The 24,149-nt window shown below is 44.7% G+C and overlaps 1 protein-coding gene across 7 annotated transcripts in view; it reads left to right on the top strand.

Moving 5' to 3' along the window:
* The window catches only part of fyco1a (FYVE and coiled-coil domain autophagy adaptor 1a), a 197,237-nt gene that overhangs the window by 49,443 nt on the left and 123,645 nt on the right, over positions 1-24,149 (top strand). For all 7 annotated transcript variants that reach the window (XR_005942626.1, XM_041184332.1, XM_041184336.1 and 4 more), the window contains 2 exons: positions 5,732-5,899; positions 11,870-12,019. Coding sequence is in view for 6 of the 7 variants with exons in the window: in XM_041184332.1 (XP_041040266.1) it covers positions 5,732-5,899; positions 11,870-12,019 (318 nt within the window). In the remaining variant the exon portion in view is untranslated. The remainder of the gene's footprint in view (positions 1-5,731; positions 5,900-11,869; positions 12,020-24,149) is intronic.

The following is a 24,149-nucleotide window of genomic DNA, read 5'->3' as shown; positions in this document are numbered from 1 at the left end:
TGCTTTTAAGCATGTGTTTTGCATAAAGGCTACTTGGATGTGTATCTTGTTGCAGATGGTTGCAATTTAAAAGAATTCTGGGGGCAATATATGATGCAACTTTTTATTTATGAAATCTGCTTTTCCCCATCAGTCAAAGTGCAATAGAGTGAGCCTTCTGTTAGCCGTGCAGACAAAAATTTTATGTTAAAACAATTTAAATGCTGCTGAGTTTTTGAACTTGCAAGTTTATTTGCCGCGGTCATTTAATCTTTGACTGCTATAAAGAAATGAGCTTTGTGAAATTTAAACATCCAAATTCTTAGCAAAGCTGGAAGCCAGGGACATACAAGTGTCCTTCGTGCTCAGTTTTACTGGGATGTAAAAGTTGGGAATTACGATGCTTGACATGTTTTCTTCCATTACATTGCATTTTAATATGTTAGCCCTCACTTCAAATGGAAATGTTGATGCCTAGGGCAAGGGCCAGAAACACATTTTCTTTCTGGCTCTCCCTTCCCCAATCTAGAGAAATCAGAGCTGCTCAGATATTTTGCTCACTTAGACAGTGAGCAATTAGTATGGGTAAATCTGAAACTGTCTTAAGTATAGCAGAGCATATTTCCTCTATCCAGTCAATATTGCCTGTTAGCTCAAGGTCAACTAATGTGGAAATGAATTGGCCTATTAGGTAGACGGAGTTGCACAGTTTAACATTTTATGATATGGGGAGTGGTAGAAAATAAATGTATCTTACTGGAAAGACTTTGATACTTTTCATTCGTGAATGCTTTATAAGAAAGTAATCATTGGTTTACAGTCAGTCCCATCTCACCGGAGCGCTTTTCATCCATCTTTGAATAGACAAGGAAATGCATGTGGCCTGATGTCCAGGATCATGGCATTTAATACTTGCAACTAGGGTTTTATTGTTAAGAGCAGAGGAGATTGAGGGGGGGACATGATTGAGGTGTATAAAATTGAGGGGCATAGATAGGGTAGACAGGAAGGAACTTCTCCCCTTGTTGGGGGGATCAATAACCAGGGGGCATAGATTTAAGGTAAGAGGAGGTTTAGAGGGGATATAAGGAAGAATCTGGAATTCTCTGCCTGAAAGGGTGGTAGAGGCAGAAACCCTCATAACATTTAAGAAGTATTTGGATGTGTATTTGTATTGCCATGGCATACAAGGCTATGGGCCTAGTGCTGGAAAGTGAGATTAGAATAGTTAGGTACTTGTTTGACTGGCGCAGACTTGATGGGCTGAAGGGCCTTTTTCTGTGCTGTAGACCTGTATGACTCTAGCCCCGGGCATCACTATTGTTTTACTAAATATCAAGCAGATTGTAGAGGATGAAGCTTGCATGCAGGAATTATTAATGAAGCTCAACATGAGAAACCATCCAGCATAGATGAGTAAAATTCATATAGCTTAATCACTTCTGCGGCACAACGCCAAACAGCTTGCTGCAATTTGAACATTTTTTTCTTTATTCTTTCATGGGAAGTGGGCTTACTAGGCCATTTCAGGGGGCAGTTAAGAGTCAACCACATTGCTGTGGGTCTGAAGCCATGTGTAGGCCAAACCAGGTAAGGATGGCAGATTTCCTTTCCTAAAGGACATTAGTGAACCAGATGGGTTTTTATAACAATTGACCCTAGTTCCATGGTCACTATCACTGAGACTAGCTTTAGGGCAGAATTTTCGGGTTGTCGGGCAGGCACGGCCGGTGGGCCCAAGAGCAGCTGAGAAACAGTCCGCCACCCCTGATCAGCCCTCAGCTGCAATTTCGCGCTGGCTGACCAATTAACGGCCAGCCAATGTGAAACGCGCGATGAAAGGCTCAATGCTGCCGATGTAGGGGTGGGAGGAGGGCGAGCACTGAAGTCTCCACAGGCATGGGGGAGCGCGCAGTGAAAGCCCCCTGAAGGCAGAGAGCTGCCTCAGGGAGCCGAAGAATTTTAAAGTCAAAAATAAAGATTTGGAAAATCTGAAAAAAATGTGCTCAGGACTTACTCACATGAATATATACATAATAAAACTATGTCAAAATATTTTTTGAAAATTAATGTCAGTAACCTCATCCCACCCATAGGCAGCGAAAAATCTCTCTCAATTAAAACTTTAATGGCTTTTTAATTGTCAGTGGGCGCACGTGAGAGTTGGCAGCGCGTCCGCCCAAAATATCACGCAAGTGAGCGATTACATCGGGACACTCTCCTGACATCATTGCGCGCTATTTTATACCCAATCGGGGTAGGCACTGTGGGACCTCAAATCCCGCCCTTATGTTCCAGATTTATCAATTGTTTGAATTCAAATTCCACTAGCTGCCCGAATGGGATTTGAACCCTGTATCCAGAGCATTAGCCTGGGCCTCTAGATTACTAGCCCACTAACATTACCACTGTGTCCCCACCATCCATGGATACATCCATAGTTTTCTTCTTTAATTCAAATCTGTAACTTCCTCAGATCTTCAGTAAAACTATATGGCAAGGGCCCTCATAAATTCATATTGACTCCATTTCAAAACTTTCCAAAAGAAATTCAGCTTCTGTGGTGGAAGACTGGCCCCAGTCTCCTTGGTAAACACAGAAAAGTCAATTCATTCACTCTAATGGTTATCTTAGTCACTTGATATTTCACCTTTCAGATATTTCAACAGCCACTATTTCCTTTTTTATCTGCTTGTTGTAAATTTATCTGTAGTAACTCAAACAAATACAGAAAATGCTGGAAAAACTCAGCAGGTCTAACAGCATCTGTGGAGAGAAAAAAGAGTTAACACTTCGAGTCCTTATGACACTTCTTCAGAGCTGAAGAAGAGTCATAAGGACTGGAAATGGTAACTCTGTCTTTCTCTCCACAGATGCTGTTAGACCTGCTGAGTTTTTCCAGCATTTTCTATATTTGTTTTAGATTTCCAGCATCCACAGTATTTTGCTTTTATTTTAGAAATTCATGATTGTGATGACTGTCACTTTACAATCAGTTCAGCTGAGTAGGGGCCATGTGATTTGTTCAACCAATGTGTGGCTAGCCTGGGGGAATAAATTCTAGGGAGGGGTTTCCTAGGGAAAAATGTCTGTATAAGGGGCTGGCTGGATACAAGCAGCTACGGAAGCTCTCATGGAAATAAAGTTTGTTTTGTTTGACTAAGAAGCCTACAATGACATTTCCTTTAATATTCCATGCTATCCTGTTACAAAGGGCTTCAACAGGGTGAATAGGGAACAAATGCATTTCCTGGTTGGTAAGCTGGTGATAAATCAAAATAAATCAGCAGTTTAACACTGTCATGAAGAAAGTGTGGAGGGTACTTAACCAGAATGGCTTTTTGCAGAATATTGTTAGAGCATGAAATCGTTTGTCAAAGGGAATAATTGAGGCAGGCACCTTTCCATCTGGTAAAGGAAAATTGGATAAAGTTTTTAAGTAGATAAATACATTGAACTTGAGTGGGGATAGGATCAAGGCACTGGGCTTAATTTTGGATTTCTCGGGCAAAGAGTCGACAAAGGCTTGATGAGTCAATTGGCCTCTTTTTGCTATCAAGGCATATAGTTCTTTTTTATTCATTCATGAGATGTGGGCATAGCCAGCATTTTATTGCCCATTCCTAATTGCCCTTGAGAAGGTGCTGGTGAGCTGCCTTCTTGAGCTGCTGCAGTCCATGGTGTAGATACACCCACAGTGCTGATAGGAAGGAAGTTCCAGGATTTTGACCCAGCAACTTCGAAAGGAACGGCAATATAGTTCCAAGTTAGGATGGTGAGTGGCTTGGAGGAGAACTTCCAGGTGGTGGTGTTCCCATGAGTCTGCTGCCATTGTCTTTTTAGATGGTAGAGGTTGTGGGTTTGGAAGGTGCTGTCTAAGGAGGCTTGGTGTGTCCCTGCGGTGCATCTTGTAGATGGTGCACACTGCCACAGTGCGTTAGTGGTGGAGAAAGTGAATGTTTGTGGATGGGGCTGCTTTGTCTTAGATGGCGTCAAGTTTCTTGAGTGTTGTTGGAGCTACACTCATTCAGGCAAGTGAAGGAGTATTCCATCACTCTCCTAACTTGTGCCTTGTAGATGGTGGACAGGTTTTGGGGAGTCAGGAGGTGAGTTAGTTGCCGCCAGATTCGTAGCCTCTGATCTGCTCTTGTAGCCACATTATTTAATGGCTAGTCCAGTTCAGTTTCTTGGGGATTCAGCGGCAGTAATGCCACTGAATGTCATGGGGCGATGGTTAGATTCTCTTTTGTTGGGGATGGTTATTGCCTGGCACTTGTGTGACGCGAATGTTACTTGCCACTTATCAACCCAAGCCTGAATATTGTCCAGGTCTTGCTGAATTTGGACATGGACTGCTTCAAAATGTGAGGAGTCGCAAATGGAGCTGAACATTGTGCAATCCATAGCGAACATCCCCACTTCTGTCCTTATGATGGAAGGAGGGTCATTGAGGAAGCAGCTGAAGATGGTTGGGCCTAGGATAGTATCCTGAGATTTTGTCCAAACCTTAATTTCTATGTTAGTTGCGCTAACCAATTTCTTAAAAGATGTTAGCCATGACTCAGCAGTCACACTCCAATCTCTGAGGCAGAAGGTCATTGGTTCTAGCCTCACTCCAGAGACTTGAACATATAATTGAGAATGCTATTTCAATACAATATAATAGTGCACTGTTGGAAGTGGTGTATTTCGGATGGGATATTAGACTGAGGCCCTTTCTGCCATCTAAAGATCACATGGCACTGTTTAACGAAGAGAAGTGGAGGTCTGCCCAGTCAGTTAGCCATTATCTATAGGAAAATATGACACGCAGGAAATGACCAGCAGGTCCATCATCCTGCCTCAGACATCGATATCCAGACCATCATGGCCAAACATTTATTGCCACCCCCAATCCTACCCCATCACTTCCATCCTGCCCCAAATTCACACTTACTTCCACAGAAAATAAAGCAGAGCCAATGATAGAAAAAATACTCTGTAAAATTCCCCTCCTAGCCACCACCTCCCATTCCCCATGTGCTCAAAACCAGACTAGGAGATCACACATGCCAAATATTACCTGTAAAAATTACCTAATGTATCTTTTATTAGCTCTCAACCAACATCACTAAAACAGAATTATTAATATATTGTTGTTTGTAGGACCTTAGTGTGTCCAAATTGGCTGCCTTTTTTTCCTACATCATAACAGTGACTACAGTTCAAATACTTGGCTGAGTTTATGAAAGTTGCTATCTAAATGCAAATCTTTTTCTTTATCTGTAAATCAGTGAACCACATTTACCCACAGCTCCTTCACAGGAACCTTATCAAGCAAAATTTGATAGCGAGCCACATGGAGTGATGTTGGGGCAAATATTTAATGGTTTGGTCAAAAAGATAGTTTTAAAGAGGCTCTTAAAAGAGGATACAGAGGTGGAGGGAGTTAGGGATGGAATTCAAGAGCTTAGAGCCAAAGCAGCTGAAGGCATGGGGAGAGCAATGAAAATCAATTAATATAAATAATCAATTCACGATACTTAAAAAAGAGCATTTATTTTTACTGCTGGGGCTCTAGCCTAAGCAGTTACATATTATTCATTTTACATTTACAAAAAAATTAATTGTATTAGCTTTGGAAGTGAGTGAATTTTCAATGAAATTCCCTTTGGGTTTCAAATACTGTTTAATGGGTTGGATGCCCTCAGGCTTCGTAAAGTTACTGATGTCTGCTGTTTGCAGTTGACTTACTGAAATGTATTTTGAATAGTACTCAGCAGGAACTGGAAGCTGTAAAAATGGAGCTAGAAGAGTATAAACAGCACATTGAGAAGATCCAAGAAGAGACGGAGAGAAATGAGCAACAACTTGTGGCCGAACTAGCTGATTTGAACAGAACTAAAGAATTTCTGGAAGAGCGCTTAATCGAACTTATTAAGTATGATGCAACAGTCAAAGTTTTTTTTTCATTCCAATAGTTAACTATTATTTGAAATATTTTAATAAGATGCTTGACGTCTAATAATCTCTGATCATTACTATTTTACTTCATTCATTCAACTGGCATACAAGTTAGAATTTACTGCTTTTCAAGGAAAGAAGTGATGCTGCAAAAATTGTGTCCAGAGGTAAACTCATTCTGAACTTTGTACTTAGTTGATTTTCCCTGATCAGCACAAGTGTTGTCAGTTCTTCGTAAGCAAACAGTGTTGTATAATTTTCAAGGTTCCACTCTGGGATAAATTAGTGCTACATATTGGGCTGGATTTTGCAATGAGCAGCGCTGCTTGGCGCTAACTTAGAAGAAAACTGCCCACAAAAATCTTGTGATTTCTATGGCATGGATTTCCCCTTACCTAATGTCTATTTGAACCTGACAATAAGTTGAGGGGATCTCGAGGTGTTCAGTAGCACTGACGTCATTGTTGATGTCATCAATAAGCAGCCAATCACATTGAAGTTTTCTCACAGGCAGCAAACCAGGAAGTAAAATCAACTGAATCCCTTCACTTTAAATTTAAAATTTTATAGAGAGCAAAATAAATTATTGGGACATGCACATGGGATTAAGGTAGAAGCCAAAATATCATAAACAAACTTTAAAAAAATGGTGCTGCTTTACTGCAATACTCAACATTTGTGATATCCACATTACAATATACAATGAGTCTTGCATTGCTGATACCTGCATTATAATGCTTAGTGATACCTATGTTATAATACCCACACTAATAGCAAACACATTAATGTCCCAAAGAATAGCCAGGATTTTGCAATATTAATTGTTGCATGTCCCGTAGGTCTCACAAAGAGGTCCTGAGTCTTGTATGGTTGAATGCCTAACTTTATTGATAACACATAACTATATACATATACACAGGGTCTATCCCAAACTACAAGCTACCTCCATGCTTGCTTCTACACAGGTCTCTGTCCAATCCACAACTTGCTCTACTCTCAGATCATGTTTCTCTTTACATCACACTGTGGGTGGTACTGTTTCCCACTCCCACATTAACCCTTGCTGTGCCAGATACCCTTATACTACAACTCCCTCCCCCCAAGTCTTCACTGTACAATCTTGCTACCCTTTCTCCCAGCCTCAAGTCTCTGAGTTCAGATGGTTTGAATTCAGATCTCGTTCTAGTCACATTTGGAGGAGTGGTAGGCTCTGTTGATTTAGGCAACCTTTGTTGACTCAGAGTTGTCGTCTGTGTTTCTGGCATTTGGCTGCCGCCTTCTGATACGCTTTTCCTACACTTTGGAGTTCAACTTCTCTTTGGCAACTCCCCATCTGCTTTGCTTTGGGACTACTGGCTTGTCCTTTCCTACCAGAGAGAGTGTTCACTCTATTTGTTATGGTACAAACCCAGTTTTGCTTCCTTTGTGTGGTCCACTGTAATCTTTATGGGAGTGGAAGGTGTCTCTCCCTGTCATTTGAATATTCCTCATCAGTGGGCTCATCTTACAATTTGGCTTTTATCGCGACATTGTGTTTTTCCGTATGTCTCCATGCCTCACTGAAGTGTGTTCCTGCCAGTTGATGGTGGCTTGTTACTTGCTCCAGCATTGTCTTACAGCTTTGTGCTTTGGCTGATGGCTGCAGTGTCTGTGCTGTGGTGTGTACAGGTAGTGTGACAGCAACTGGGGTTTGGGCTTATTCTTCTGTTGCTGATCATTTTCCTGTGTGTCTTTCACTTGAGGTATAGAGGTAATCATCAAAAGGCTTGGCTGGTCTGACCAAAGAGGAGCTTCTGCTGCCTACAAAGAAATTGGACAAATGTCTCTGCAAAGACTGATGACAATTCAGAACTGAAGTCACAGTCGAGAGTCTCTTTACCATGGGCCTCTTGAGAACTTGCAGTTCCATGTAGTTGACGACAGAGGTTGTTTTGATGTCTTCTACCATTTTAAGAAGGTTGCGGGCAACACAGGCATATCTGCTCAAGAGAGAAGTCGATTAAGCGTGGCTGACGTACATGGCTTTGCATATCTGCTTGTCACCATATCTTAGTGGTTCGAGGATCATGCCTACGACCAGAAGCTGGATTCCTCCAGGACTGTAGAGTGGTGTGTCTGTCGTTCACAACCAGAGGTGTCTCAACCATGGTTCCTTATCCGAGAGGACTGTAACACTGGCTCCCGTGTCCAGTTGAAGTTGGTGAGGTGACCTTTTACTGCAGGCTTGCCCGACCTTTTTGTGAGGGGGACCACATTTCAATTTTTTTCTCACTCAAGTTGCTGATGAGCAGATTTTGGAAAGATAAGGTTTGGCACAACATTAAGCATTGATATTTTTAAAAATTCATGTCAAAGCAATAAATAATTTCAAAAAAAGAGTAATTAATGAAAATGATCACTTTTTTGCTTAAGAAGCAGAGCTAGTGAGACAGACTAGGCCCAAAGTCCTGGACACCAGGGAAGGGTTGGGGACTGGAGCCGAGCTAAGGAATTAGGTGTTATTAACTCTGACATTGTGTTCTCTGGTGGCACAAACTCCAAGCTGACCTTGGCGGAATTCATATGAAAATGGGGATTGGAAGCGGGTTGCCTTTCAGCCTGAGTTTTCCTCTTCTCTTGGCCTGGTTTGTGGATAGGTTTTGTGTGTGTGTCCCGCTCACTCCCAGTCTCAGGGTTCTCACTCTAAATCATTCACTCACACAGACCCACTCACTCACTCCTTACCTGGGCCTGGGAGATTTGAACATTATACTGAGGAGGACACTGTGAAGAGACTGGCTTCCTCACTTTGCCCTGTCTGGGACTCCAGCTGCCCTGGTCTGGCAGGGGCCAGCTGGGCACTGTTGCTGCGACCCTGCTGATCCTTGTGGCGTCCCCAACCCTGCTCAGCCATTTTGAGCCTTGTGCTCCATTAGGGGGCTAGTGCCTGTGTGGGAGAGTGAGAGAGAGGGTGCGTGGCCGAAGGCAGAGTGAGTGCACACTGTGGGGGAAAAAAAAGAGAAGCTACTCGCTTTCACACTTTATCACTGCTCCCACATTCAGAAACTCTTTCTCTACCAAATTTTATGCTGATAGGCTCACCCGCAGCAAGCATGTGAGAGAAAAAGCCTGATTGGAGGAGCAGCTCCTTACAGAATCTTTCATTGAACTTACCCATAGTTTGAACAGTGATTCTTCAGGCCGGATACAAAAGCTTGGGAAGTCGGATAGTGGCCTGCGGCCTTGGGTTGGACAAGCCTGGTTTACTGAGATGTCTGCATTCCAAAAATAGCATCCTTGACTCACCCAAGAAGAACGGTTGGGTCTCTTCCTGCTGTGGTACATCCATCTAATGGATTGTCGTGGGATCCTCTGCCTGTCTATGCACCTTAGCTTTACATAGCTTTCCGAAGTGTCCTAGGTGGTTGCAATTGAAACACTGCACTGAGATGCTAGACATAGCTCGCCTGTGAGGTATTTTGGCTCCGCAGCACTAACATGGTCTCCCACACTCTTGTGTTCTTTTTGGGTATTGCCCTCCTTGGCCTGAAGTCTCTTTACCCCTTTGTTAGCTAGACAGTTAGAGTTGCTCTGTACCATGGCTTGCTTTTGCCCTGTAAAATGGTTCAGTGCTGTTGGTGAATTTCAGACTGGATGATTATTTAGATGGCCTTTTCCAGAGTCAGATCTTCCTTGGCTTGTGATATGTATTGAAAGGGCATCATCAGCCACTCTGACTTACTATCACCGTAATCATAGCCTTCAGCCAATCTGTATAATTAATTTATAAAAGTGTCAACTGGTTCGCCAGGCTGTTGAACACATTTGTTGAATTTCACTCTCTCTAAAATTTTATTGCTTCTTAGATTAAAGTATGTATTGAAGGATTTTAGAATCTCATCAAATCTATCTGAGGACTCATTTATTCCTTGCATCACGATAACATCATCAACTATCGGATCTATTGAATAAAGTAGTGTACTCACTTGTTCAGCTTCTGTCTTTTTATCTAATCCTGAAGCTATCATGTATATTAAAAATCTTTTTCCACCAAAGCCCCAAATTTGTGTTTGGTCTGACCTTTGGATCAGTCCAAATTGCCCTGTTCATGTTGATCTGTTGTCCATGGTTGCTTTAAAGTTCAGGTGAGTAAAGCTTTAAATGCTGTGCATGTTTTAAAGATGGCGCCAGAGCAACTGTTTTTTCAAAGAGTCTCTCCACGCTTGTTGTGTTTGGCAAACTCCTGTGGCGATGGCAGTCCTGACCTCTTTGTCTTTAGGTTTGTGTAGCGATTTACTCGATAAAATATTCTGGGCCATCCCGACGATATCAGAGGATTTTACAACTAATTCCTGGCTGTGGCTGCATTATTTAAACCTTCTGCTTCATTTTTTTTCTGACAATAAGCTTAGCCACCATGTGATACGCTGCCGATTCTGACTCCGGCTGGCCGCAGTGATTTTAGAAACGGGCTGCTTTGACTTTTTTACAGCACTGAAGCTTTTTAAGCTAGTTCTGGCTTAGAACTGAATATTTTGCTCACCCCTGCTAGATCTTTTGACTCTGGACTCTGTGAGCATTCACCATTTTTTTTTATTCTTTAATGAGATGTGGGCATCACTGGCAAAGCCAGCATTTGTTGCTCATTCTTAATTGCCCTTGAACTGAACAGTTTAGAGGGCAGTTAAGAGTCAACCACATTGCTATGGGTTGGAGTCATATGTAGGCCAGACCGGGTAAGGACAGCAGGTTCTTCCCCACTTTGACCCTCACGAGATCTTGTGAAGTCCTCAGCTGCACAGCGGAGCTTTTTTCTTCTGTCTTGCTGCTTCCAATTCTGCAGTGGAACTTCTTTCAGATGATTCCCCTCTGTGTCTTCACTTCAGATGCTTTCAGTCAGGTCAGAATGTCACTTCCTTAATTTTCAGTTTCTGCTCCAGCTTCTCTGAGGTTCTGGATTTTTCCATCAGCTGCCACCAAGTTGTATGTTCAGTAAGTCTCAAAAAGTGGTTCTGAGTCTTGTATGGTTAAACATTAACCATATATTGGTAACACTTAACTATGTACATATATACAGGGTTATAGTCCAAGCTAGGAGCTAACTTACATGCTTGCTTCTACACGGATCTCTGTCCAATGTACAACTGACTCTAGTCTCAGGTCATGCATCTCTTTGCATCACACTGGGCAGTACTGTTTCCAAGTCCTGGATTAACCATTGCAGTGCCAGATATCCTTATACTACAGTAATGATGGTGAAACTGTTAGCAAATTCTGGAACCCACAAATGCACAGTTAAATGCAGAATCCAGAAGTTGCTGTCACTGAATATACATTTCTCCCCAGACTTCAATCAAATAGAAACTACTAAACTGACTAAGGCATCTACTTTTACCCTATAAGTCTCTCTGTAAAATCCCTTGACCAAGTTACACCTTGTTGAATGAGGTGTAACTAAGTTTTCAACAGTGTTCTAGGTCTATAATTATTGCTCAACAGCCTCACTGGCCCAGAGAGGGTAATTTTATATTAGTGGAATGTCAAGTATTTCCATTATGCTAAAAAAAATCACATTTTTTTGAAACAAAATAAGCTTATTTTTTCAAAAATTTGATATTTTGGCTTCTTAATCCCATATGTATGTCACAATCATTTCTTTCTGTAAATTTTTAATTAAAAGTGAGAAAAATCAGTTTTTTTCACTTCCTGGTTTGCTGCCTGTGAACATACCTCAGTGTGATTGGCTACTTGATGACGTCACTGTTGTTGGGCGCTTAGCGATCCCCTTGACTTGGTGCCAGGTTCAAACTAACATCTGTAAAGGGGAATCTACGCCTCAGAGAACACTAGTTCTTTGTACGCAGCTTTCCCCAAGGTAGATGGAGTAACAATATCTGCAGTAGCAATACCCATATATCTTTGTTCATAAATATATTTTGCACACTGTTTATTTGTTTTTATTTCTCAGAGATAAGGATGCTCTGTGGCAAAAATCTGATGCTTTAGAATTTGAGCAAAAGCTCCGCGCAGAAGCACGATGGCTTGGGGACAGGGAGGCTAACTACTGTCTGGATTGCCAAAGTCAGTTTACGTGGTGGTTACGTCGGCATCATTGCAGGTACGTCTTTAAAATGTAACCTTTAATGAGAGAGATTTCAGTGGCTCCTTGTCAAAAGCTGGTTGGAATTTTTAGCTTTTATGTTCAACAACCTGTGATTGTTTTACTCATTCACTTTGGTGGATGGGTAAGTGCAGAAGTGTAAAACTCTGGCTATCATTTTCATGCTAGATTGTCAACCCATTTACAATAAATGAGTGGAAAATACAGCTCAAGTTGCCTTCTGAGGAGTACATATAATTCCTAACTGTGTTATGTAGCTCTTTATCAGAAGGCTATTCAGCAATTTCACATTTATGTAATGAACTGCTGCTGCATTTGTTTACATCACATTTTTAGATGTTTTTGAGGGATTTAATTGAGGCCATATGTATAATCTCGTAGAAAAAAACTTATATTTTGAGAGATGTTATAATATTCAAGTTTTAAATGAGAAGGAAATTATAGGTTGTAACTTTTAATGTAAATTTATTTAATTAGATTTATAATTGCTTATTTTCTTGTAGGATTACTTTTGTTTTTCTATGGATAACCATATTAGTGACACCTGCAGCACAGATAATCATGTTAGTCATACCCAAATTGCAAATTCCCACATTACAATGCTCACATCAGTAATACACATAGCATAATATAATACAATTACATAAAATATACAGCACAGAAAAATCCCATTCAGCTCAACTAGTCTGTGCTGTTGCTTATATTCCACAGGAGTCTCACCCCATTCAATCTGCATCATCTCAACCTTTCTGTCATGATACCTTGGTTACAATTCAAACCCCTGCATTTGTAAAGCCAGTGACAGTAAAACTCACATCACACCAGTGGCATCCAGATCAGTAAATACTTCTTTTGTAATAAATATCCACATCAATACTCTCCGTATCTCAGTACCCAAGTTAGTGATACTTATAATCACAATGGTAATGGTTTTTCACATTACACTGCCCAAATCTGTGCTGCCCATTTGGCAATCCATACACCATATTACCCTGATTATTAATACTCTCATTACCTGCATTATTTGTACCTATATTATCCACATGACTTAGGCATTCTTCATTTTGAGTCAGAAGATCCACCTCAGAACTTGAGCATGTAATCCAGGCTGATACTTCAGTGCAGGTTCAGTACTGAGGGAGTATTGCATTGGAGGTGTAAGCTGTGAAATTGGATAACCCCCAAAAGTAGAGATTGCGATGAGCAGTTAACCCTCGCCTGTTGCTTCTGAAGCATAGAGCAGGCAAACTTTCTGCTGCCTGCTCATTTAAATGATTATAAAGTGCAGCCAGCACTACTCGTGCTGCTTGGTGGCTGCGCACCTAATCAGGAGGTGCAAAATCATGAAAGGCTAATTCAGTTCAAGCTAATCAGTAAAACTCAAAACCAGTCTTCACTTCTTAAAGGGGAGTTACACTTTGACTGCAACAGGTGCTGGAAGTCATTCTGAGAGTGCGTTTGACCTGGGAAAGATACCAGAATGGCACAACATAGCAGAGAGGGGCACTCCAAGGTTTCCTGGTGCTACACTGGAGGCCTTGGTGCTGGAAGTGGAGAGGAGGAAAGATATCATCTATCCACAGGAGGCCCTCCAGACAACTCTCAGAAGACAGTAGGACCATAGAGGTGAAAGGTTGTTTCCAGGAATCTAGTCAAGCGGACTTAGATGCAGTGCCGCAAGAAGCTTAATGACCTCATAAGAGTGGCAAAAGTCAGAGGATGTATCTTCAAATGCTGTATTCCACCAACTGCACCACTAGCCTCATACAATGCTCAATGCACCACACCCCATCACTCACCTATCAACAATCTCTATCAATCCAGACTCGTACCTAGCATTCATAGCTTCACCTCACCCACACATAGTTAGCACTGCTGGAAGCCTCATACCCACATCTTTTAGCTTGCGACCCTGCCAACTATTCAACCGTGGCAATCACATCATCCAAATGCATTCACCATGCTCACTGACATTTCCCCCTCTCTTGCAGGACAAGGTGACTCTTAACTGGAGGCAGTAGCACTCAACTAGTGAGGGACAGACATGGCTGTATGTCTATACGCCCATGAAGGAGACTACTTGTTATGACTGAGGCCGTGGCCGGTGATGGGCCTGAAATCACCACAGACAGTATCCTGAAACCTAACCCTCCTTTCCTCATCTCATTTCCCCCTCCTCTTCTGATTTTCTTCTGATTTACAAGCTGAAGGTCATGTAAGCATGCACCTCTTGCTTGCCCCCAGCCCTGCCCACATCACAACCCTAATCTTCTGCCTTTCTTTTACCAGATACACAAGAACTACAACCTGGCCAGGTTGTAGAAGTGCAGAAAGACAGTTATGAAGAAGACTTGCTCTTACACCTGCATCCACTATCTCAGATACTGGCACTGTACTTTAGAAGATAGCTTCGGGATGGGATCTGTACATGCTGAGAAACCAGTCATGAGTGACCTGCAACTAGGGAAGAGACAAGAGTAGCACAGGGCTAGCTCTCTGGTGGCACTGTCACACACGAGTTCTGCAGCAGAACATTTAGTTGAGGATTTCAGTGGGGCAGCCTACTGATAGATATACAAACTGAGATCCTCACCGAAATGGTGCCTGGTACAACTAGCACCAGAAGTGTTTGCATATGCCGTGGATGCCATTTTGGAGGCAAAACAGCATTTGTTGTGGTGAAAAACCAGGCAGTACCACAATGAATTTCATGACCCTAACCTTTTGGATGGGTTTTAGTGGTCCTGCCAGGAGTTAAGCCCCCACCAGCTCTCAGGGTCATAGGAACAGAAAAGCATTTCCATCATGTCACGGTGCAGTCCATTATGAAGAATCGATCCAGGGTTACACCTGTATTGCTGAGATTCACAATAGTGATGCCCCCAATTATAAATATTCATCTTAGTAACTACATCACAATTCCTGCTTCAGTGGTGCCCATATAACAATACAAACATCAGTGAGAACTTTGTCACCATGCAACCACATCGAATTGCCTATATGAGTGATCTCAGCATCATAAAATCCTCAGTGGAATAACACTATTACTGATGCCTACGTTAGTAATAATTGATACCCATCCATAACAGCACCCACCATAATCATACCACATCAGTAATATGCTTCTCACAGTACCCAAGTAACTGGTACCGACTGCACAATATCGACATGATTGCTACATACCCATGCTTTGATACCCACAACACAATGCCAGCCATAGTAATAAGCTCATTACAGGTACCTGCATTAATAGATCCACCTCACTCTAGTCCAAATAAAGTCTAAATACATGAAAATTCTCAATCCGTGACAGTTCCATTAGATTAACCATACCACCAATACCTACATTAGTGATAACATTATTGGTGATACCCACATTGTGATAACTGTATTGCAAAAAGTTGCATTAATGTTTTCACATTATAACACCTCCATTTGTAATATATCCATTAATGATACTCACATTAGCAAGGCCATGCGGTTACACCCACGTTACTGATAAACACTTCAATAATACCTACATAGTGCATGTTTGTATTCGAAACATCCACATTGTACCATTCACATCCCCATATCAGTCATAGCCACACAATACAATGGGCAGAATTTTTAGGTCGGCTTGCAGGTGCGCACCCGACACGTCTGACCGAGAAATGAAGCGCGTTAACGTTGGCCGAGTGTGCCAACGTCAACGCACACTCTTGCAATATTTTGCTAGGCGGGCGGGCGATGAAGATGGAGGCGCGCCCGCCATTAATTAACCGGCCAGTTAAGTCCTTTGAGACACCCATTGTCCCAGGGTTTACATGGCCCGTGCGATTTTCAGGCTGTCGCTTGGGCTAAATGGGCAGGCAGGCAGGCCGTATTTTCAAAAACGGCATCCACTGGCAGGATAAGAGGGGTGAGTGCGCTTGTTAATGCGAGTAGTTTCTCCTTTAGCTTGTAACTTGCTGCTGCTTGCTTCTGTGAACAGGGCATCTTCATTCGCTTCAGAGCTGCTTTGACAGAAATAAGAGGCTTTAGTTCGGGACTCAGTGTTGTTTTCCAGGCCCCTGGAGGATTCATACCACTTGGGGCCTTCCAGGTATCAGACAGCCTTCCCTTATCCTGGGAATGGGGATTGTGGTCTCCACTGAAGACACCTTTTCTGGAGGAAGAAAGGGGCAGAACTGGGAGGATGCCAGGTGTCCCTATTCAGTGTCCAGGGGAGTGACCTGTGGGAGGAGAGGCGCAGGCACAAGGGACGCAGGGCCAACAGGAAGTCCAAGATGGAAAGGGCCACAGAAGATGCCACTATCCTGCCAGGGTTTACAGGCGGCGATGCAGCTGCCTCAGTATGTCTGAGGTGCAATGCCGAAGGAGGCTCCGCCTCAAGGGAAACAATGACCTCCATCTGTCAGACGATCAGCCCTGAGATCAGCTCTGACTCTGTGGGTGGACATCCCATGCCAGTGGCTCTGAAGGTCACGGTGGCCCTCAACTTTTACGTCTCTGGCTCGTTCCAGGGGCCAGTGAATGACATTTGTGGAGCCTTCCAATCAGCTGTCCACAGTTGTGTCAACCTAGTGACAGACAATCTGTTCAGGCATGCATTGACTTTCTTTCACTACTGTACGGACGAGACTAGCCAGGCAGAGCAAACCAGAGGCTTTGCAGCGATCACTGGTTTACCCGCATCCAGAGTGCAATTGACTGCACACGCGGCCATCGGGTGAGCCGGGTGCCTCCGTCAACAGGAAGGGATACCGCTGCATGAACGTGCAGATAGTGTGTGACCATAGGATGCAGGTTCTGCAAGTCTGTGCAAGATACCCTGGCAACTCCCATGACACTTCATGCTGAGTTATCCCCAAGTGCCAAGGCTCTTCAGTGCTCCAGCCTGACTGGATGGATGGCTGTTAGGTATCAAGAGCTATCCCCTCAAAAGGCTCATGACGCCTCTCAGCCATCCAAGACCAAAGGCTGAGCAACGGTACAACAGAAGCCATGGGTCCACAAGGGCAGTGGTAGAGAGAACCATAGATCTTCTCAAGATGTGCTTCCGACGCCTGAACCATTCAGGGGGTGCACTTCAATGCCCCCCAGATTGTATGTCATTGATAGTGGTTGCATGCTGCACTCTCCACAATCTGGCACTGGAAAGCGGGGACCCACTGGAGGAAGATCTTAACGCAGCTGCTCAGGCAATAGATAGTGAGTCTAGTAGTGAGTCTGAGGACCAGCACAGTCAGGATAATGCTGAGGGCAGAAAAGCTGACCTGGGCAACCTCCAGGGAGGCAGGGATGCTTTGATCCAATGCTCTTTCAGCGAGGCTACCAAATAAGAACAACCACCACTACGTGCCAGGACTGCAGGCTCCATACTCATTCCCTGACAGGAACGTTTGCTTGGTCAACAACGTGCACTATGTGCCATTTCAATAAAGTTTAACGAGAAACAAGTCACTCATAACATCATGGGTTACCCTGCACTTGCAGAACAAATTAAACACCCAGAGGCTTGTTGTACAAAAACACACTTAATGATATGGTGCCTGCCATAAAGTTACCAAATGAAATTCAGAGGTGTTCTCCATGATACAAAATAAAAATTAAATTAAAAGTGGGGAAAACAAATATCACCCGTGCTCAAACCTTGTTGTGATTAAGGTGCTTTAAGTTGCGCTTGCCGATGCTGTGTGTAGGTGCTCCCCCTTCTGGCCTGTGGAGCCTGTGCTGGCCCTGCCTGGGAGGGAGCAGCTAGTGCCACGGCTGGCATCTCCCCAGTTGCTGCAGCCTCATCGGATGCCAGTCAATGGCAGAGGGGTGGAGGAGCTGCTGCCCTCACCTGGAGCGCCCTGAGAGGAGCCTGCAGAGATGACAGGCAACTCGTGTGCCAATGTGAGGTCACTCCCTGCTCATCATTGACGGACGGGCACCTAGCCCAATCCAGTTCCCACACTGACAGTGACCACCTGAGATTGCTAGTGTGAGGGTTTGTGGGTCCAAGCACAGCCCCAGGAACCCCTGATTCAGCTCCTGGAGGAGCCTCTCCATGATAGTCGCCACTCTCTCCATGGAGGAGGCATTGTGCTCAGCCATGAGGGTCATTGCGTTGCTCATGCTCTACAAGGACTCCTCCGCAACGGAGAACGTCGCACGCATTCCCTCATGTATCCCCGCCAGATCCTCCTGCACACCCTGCTGGATGTCCAGCATCTGCAGAGCTCATCATTAGCCACCAACTGAGCATTATCCTGGTCCCAGCAGTCCTCCGACTGCCGCGCCCTGGTCACTCTCTGCCTCTGTCTGCACCTCAAGCAAGTGTGAAGTGCCCTCACCAATGTGCTCTGAGATACTACTGGCTGATCTAATGCCCACCAAGGTGCTGGAATCTGCTGATGCCTGCTTGGCAGAGGGTGTGACGCAGGTGCATTCTATTGGGTGCTGTCCTCTGGGGTCAGTGGTGGGCTATCAGGCTCCTCACCCCAACGGGCTGCTGGTGAGCCTGAAAGGAAAAACAAGGACATGTCATTAGTTGAAGTCATTACGCTGTTACTGTGCATGCCTGGCACTCGGATGAGACAGAGATATGCATCAGGGTGCCCTTGCCTTTCGGTTATCGATGCAGATTACAGGTTCAAGGCTCACATCAATATAGAGACTACAGTGGTATGGTTGCAATGACAGACATTCTGACCTCCGTGTACTGCACTCTCATCTTCCTGTGACACCCCAACCTCATTGCGCTTGTTGACCTAGGCACATGGCGCCTCTCAAGCTCTACAGCCTCCTGCTCATATCGGGTCAAGATGAGTAGGTGGGGCGATCCCCTGCCAGTCTGCAACCTCTCAGCATTGTTATGGGATGCTTTCTCTTGAAAGGATAGAGGAGCATTGATTAGTCCACCCTGTACCTGCATTGCCATTGCAGCCTGGCCAACCCTACCTGAGGAATACCTCGGGCTCAGCTGATTCATGACCCTGGAGCCACAAGGCACTCAGTCCAATTAGCCAGGGTTCACCCCCTTGCCCAGATGCTTCCTCTTTGACATTTGCCACCCAAACTGTAATACCTGTGAGATCCATGGGGGGCATGGGCAGCTCTTAACTATTGTACTAAATGACCCATGCCAAAACGGTAGTCACCCTTCCCGATTGCAGGAGATCGTTGAAGTACTTCTGGCACTGGACCCATGTGCGCCTCACCACATCAAGGCTGCTGACCCTGGATGCCACCTCCTCCCAGGCCTTTTTGATGAGGCGGGGTGGGGGGGTTGCGGACCTCCTCCTCCCATCCCTGGGGACAAACATTTCTCGCCGTGCTGCTACCTCCTCCAGGAGGCAATGATGCACTTGAGAGAGAAACACAGGGCCGACTGCCCCACCGACCTGCCCTCCCACCTGCTGTGTCCACCAGCAACCAGATCCATCATGATGACTTTGCGCCCCTCCGTGGCAGCCTTCGGGGCTGCTTTTGAATTGGCTGCCGGATTGCCATTGGACCTGGTGGACATTGAGCTCCCGCCTCCGCCTGCCCCTTCTCGCTGCTGCCATGTTTAACGCTGGGTGGGCCTTAATTGGCTTGCCTGCGTAAAATTGCGGTGCGGAGCCTATCGCAAGCAGCGGTTGGGTTTCCAACCACCCCCGACGAGCGAAAAATTCTGGCTAATAGCTCAAATCCCAGTACCCACATTTGTGACACACTTGATATCCATGCCATGACCTATGTAATGATGTCCAAGTTAGTGATATGCACATTAGACACATGGGGCTGAATTTTGCTGTCGGCGATCAGGGGGTGGGGCCCATTCGCCGACGCCTAAAATAATGCAGGATGTCACCCCGCCCCATTTAAATCTTCAGGAAGGCGGGGGCACAGCAAAATCAGCCGCGGGCCCGCCGACCTGTCAATGGCCAATTGAGGCCATTGACAGGATCATTGAAACAGTTAAAGGGCATTGTCACATGAGGGAGACATGTTAAGGATTTTTTTTTCTATTTTTAATGTTTTTAAAAGTGTCAGCGATCTCCCTGAGGCAGCACTTAGCCTCAGGGAGATGTGCGCTCTTTCATGCGCACTCTCGCTTTTGGGAATTCCCCTCCCCTCCCACACAGGAAGCACATAGCGTTTCCCGGCGGACGTCACGCTGGGTGGACCTTAATTGGCTGGAGATTGGGCTGGGCCGGGCCCACCCACCCATCAGGCAGAAAATTCTGCCCAGGATTACAATACTCCAGCCATGGTAGCACCCATCTCAATAATAGCCATGTTATAATATCGAAAACACAGTACTTAAATTAATATTCCCATGTCACTATGCACATATCAGTGATACCCACTTCCTCAGTAATGGTATATATTATAAATGTTACAAAAACCAGTGATAACTCAGATTACTGCCTTTCCCTAGCAAGGATTTTATTGCCAATTTTAAAAACTTGGGTTTTTTTGGGTGCTGTCTTTATTTTTAGCATAGGGAGCAAATCAGGGGAAAACTAAAAAAGTGGCATAGAAATGTGTTCCAATGTAAATAAGTTTGCAAGTTCATGAAATATCTTAGTACTGAAATACATTTCTAATATTTGTAAATGAACTACACTCTCTAAAATATTGACTGCTAAAACATTATGCTTAAAATGACTCATCACCAGCATCGTATTACACAATTATTTTTTAAAGCCTGACAAAATGCAAAACAGCTGACACTAAAAGTTTAATTTTGCAGCTTGTATTTTGATTGTTGTATTACAAGTATTGTATACTGTCTGTCCATTTTGTTAACAGCATTTTACACCTTAAGTGTCTTTAGATACATTTCATTTTGTATATTTTGTTTAAGCAATCATCATTATTCCATAGAATAATCACTCTTAATGGACAAATAGTGATGCATATTTTCAATCCTTGTGTTTTATCTCCATTCTAAAAATATCCTTACTTCCCTCAATTGAATCATTTGAATGTGCTGATCAGTGCTGTACTTCAGACTGGTGCTTGATTGGCCAATGATCAGCATGCTGCTTATTAATTATAAAGGTTATTGCATCTTGTTGCAATTACTCTTCACTTTCTTATTGGCACTGCAGATTAGTTGTGGTGAGGAGACTGCACTTAAACTGTCTTATAAAAGCTCCTCTAAATTCTTAAACAACTTAGGTCACATTACAAAAACAGAATTACCTGGAAAAACTCAGCAGGTCTGGCAGCATCGGCGGAGGAGAAAAGAGTTGACGTTTCGAGTCCTCATGACCCTTCGACAGAACTTGAGTTCGAGTCCAAGAAAGAGTTGAAGTATAAGCTGGTTTAAGGTGTGTGTGTGGGGGGGGGGGGGGGGGGGGGGGGGGGGGGGGGGGGGGGGGCGGAGAGAGAGAGAGAGAGAAGTGGAGGGGGGCTGTGGTTGTAGGGACAAACAAGCAGTGATAGAAGCAGATCATCAAAAGATGTCAACAACAATAGAACAAAAGAACACATAGGTGTTAAAGTTGGTGATATTATCTAAACGAATGTGCTAATTGAGAATGGATGGTAGGGCACTCAAGGTATAGCTCTAGTGGGGGTGGAGGGAGCATAAAAGATTTTAAAATATTTAAAAATAATGGAAATAAGTGGGAAAAGAAAAATCTATATAATTTATTGGGAAAAAAAAGGAAGGGGGTAACAGAAAGGGGGTGGGGATGGAGGAGGGAGCTCAAGACCTAAAGTTGTTGAATTCAGTCAGTCCGGAAGGTTGTAAAGTGCCTAGTCGGAAGATGAGGTGTTGTTCCTCCAGTTTGCGTTGGGCTTCACTGGAACAATGCAGCAAGCCAAGGACAGACATGTGGGCAAGAGAGCAGGGTGGAGTGTTAAAATGGCAAGCGACAGGGAGGTTTGGGTCATTCTTGTGGACAGACCGCAGGTGTTCTGCAAAGCGGTCGCCCAGTTTACGTTTGGTCTCTCCAATGTATAGGAGACCACATTGGGAGCAACGAATGCAGTGGAATAAGTTGGGGGAAATGCAAGTGAAATGCTGCTTCACTTGAAAGGAGTGTTTGGGCCCTTGGACGGTGAGGAGAGAGGAAGTGAAGGGGCAGGTGTTGCATCTTTTGCGTGGGCATGGGGTGGTGCCACGGGGGGGGTTGAGGAGTAGGGGGTGATGGAGGAGTGGACCAGGGTGTCCCGGAGGGAGCGATCCCTACAGAATGCCGATAGGGGGGGTGAAGGGAAGATGTGTTTGGTGGTGGCATCATGCTGGAGTTGGCGGAAATGGCGGAGGATGATCCTTTGACTGTGGAGGCTGGTGGGGTGATAAGTGAGGACAAGGGGGACCCTATCATGTTTCTGGGAGGGAGGAGAAGGCGTGAGGGCGGATGCGCGGGAGATGGGCCGGACACGGTTGAGGGCCCTGTCAACGACCGTGGGTGGAAAACCTCGGTTAAGGAAGAAGGAGGACATGTCAGAGGAACTGTTTTTGAAGGTAGCATCATCAGAACAGATGCGACGGAGGCGAAGGAACTGAGAGAATGGGATGGAGTCCTTACAGGAAGCGGGGTGTGAGGAGCTGTAGTCGAGGTAGCTGTGGGAGTTGATGGGTTTGTAATGGATATTGGTGGACAGTCTATCACCAGAGATTGAGACAGAGAGGTCAAGGAAGGGAAGGGAAGTGTCAGAGATGGACCACGTGAAAATGATGGAGGGGTGGAGATTGGAAGCAAAATTAATAAATTTTTCTAAGTCCCGACGAGAGCATGAAGCGGCACCGAAGTAATCATCGATGTACCGGAGAAAGAGTTGTGGAAGGGGGCCGGAGTAGGACTGGAACAAGGAATGTTCCACATACCCCATAAAGAGACAGGCATAGCTGGGGCCCATGCGGGTACCCATGGCCACACCTTTTATTTGGAGGAAGTGAGAGGAGTTGAAGGAGAAATTGTTCAGCGTGAGAACAAGTTCAGCCAGACGGAGGAGAGTAGTGGTGGATGGGGATTGTTCAGGCCTCTGTTCGAGGAAGAAGCTAAGGGCTCTCATCCCCTGGTGGGGGATGGAGGTGTAGAGGGATTGGACGTCGATGGTGAAGAGGAAGCGGTTGGGGCCAGGGAACTGGAAATTGTTGATGTGACGTAAGGTGTCAGAGGAATCACGGATGTAGGTGGAAAGGGACTGGACAAGGGGAGAGAGAAGGGAGTCAAGATAAGGAGAAATGAGTTCTGTGGGGCAGGAGCAAGCTGAGACGATCGGTCTACCAGGGCAGTTCTGTTTGTGGGTTTTGGGTAGGAGATAGAAGCGGGCCGTCCGAGGTTGGGCGACTATCAGGTTGGAAGCTGTGCGAGGAAGATCCCCAGAGGAGATGAGGTCAGTGACAGTCCAGGAAACAATGGCTTGATGTTCAGTGGTGGGGTCATGGTCCAGGGAGAGGTAGGAGCAAGTGTCTGTGAGTTGACGCTCAGCCTCCACGAGGTAGAGGTCAGTGCGCCAGACAACACAGCACCACCCTTGTCAGCGGGTTTGATGACAATGTCAGGATTGGACCTGAGAGAATGGAGTGCAGTAAGTTCAGAGAAAGACAGGTTGGAATGGGTGAGAGGAGCAGAGAAATTGAGACGACTAATGTCGCGCCGACAGTTCTCAATGAAAAGATCAAGAGAAGGTAAGAATCCAGAGGGAGGGGTCCAGGTGAAGGGAGAATATTGGAGATGGGTAAAAGGATCCGTTGAACTGGGAGAAGACTTCTGCCCAAAGAAGTGAGCCCGGAGACGAAGACAGCGGAAGAAGAGTTCAGCATCATGCCGAGCCCGAAATTCATTGAGGTGAAATTCATTTAGGTCACATTACCTCCCTTCTTGGATGACCATACATCATATTAGTGACATTGTCATGTATATTTCAAGTATTATCACTGCAGTGTGTGTGAAAATGTCACAGACTCCATGCAAACGCATTTTGGGATCCACTAAGACCATGGGATTTACTTGCAGGTCCAAAATCAGGTGATTATTTTCCCCAACATGCTGAAAAAATCTGAGAATTTATCAGTGGAAATTAGGTTTAAAAAACAATTTTTAAGGACTGTGGTCTTCCATGATACTGCATTACTGATATTCTGATATTCAGGTCAATGATACAGATGTTGCAGAAACTGAAGCAAAATAACCCACATCAGAATAACCCA

The sequence above is a fragment of the Carcharodon carcharias genome, chromosome 3 (assembly GCF_017639515.1).
Source record: "Carcharodon carcharias isolate sCarCar2 chromosome 3, sCarCar2.pri, whole genome shotgun sequence".
In the NCBI taxonomy this organism is placed as follows: Eukaryota; Metazoa; Chordata; class Chondrichthyes; order Lamniformes; family Lamnidae; genus Carcharodon; species Carcharodon carcharias.
The sequence above is the reverse complement of the archived record's forward strand: the minus strand, read 5'-3'. Positions and strand labels throughout refer to the sequence as shown.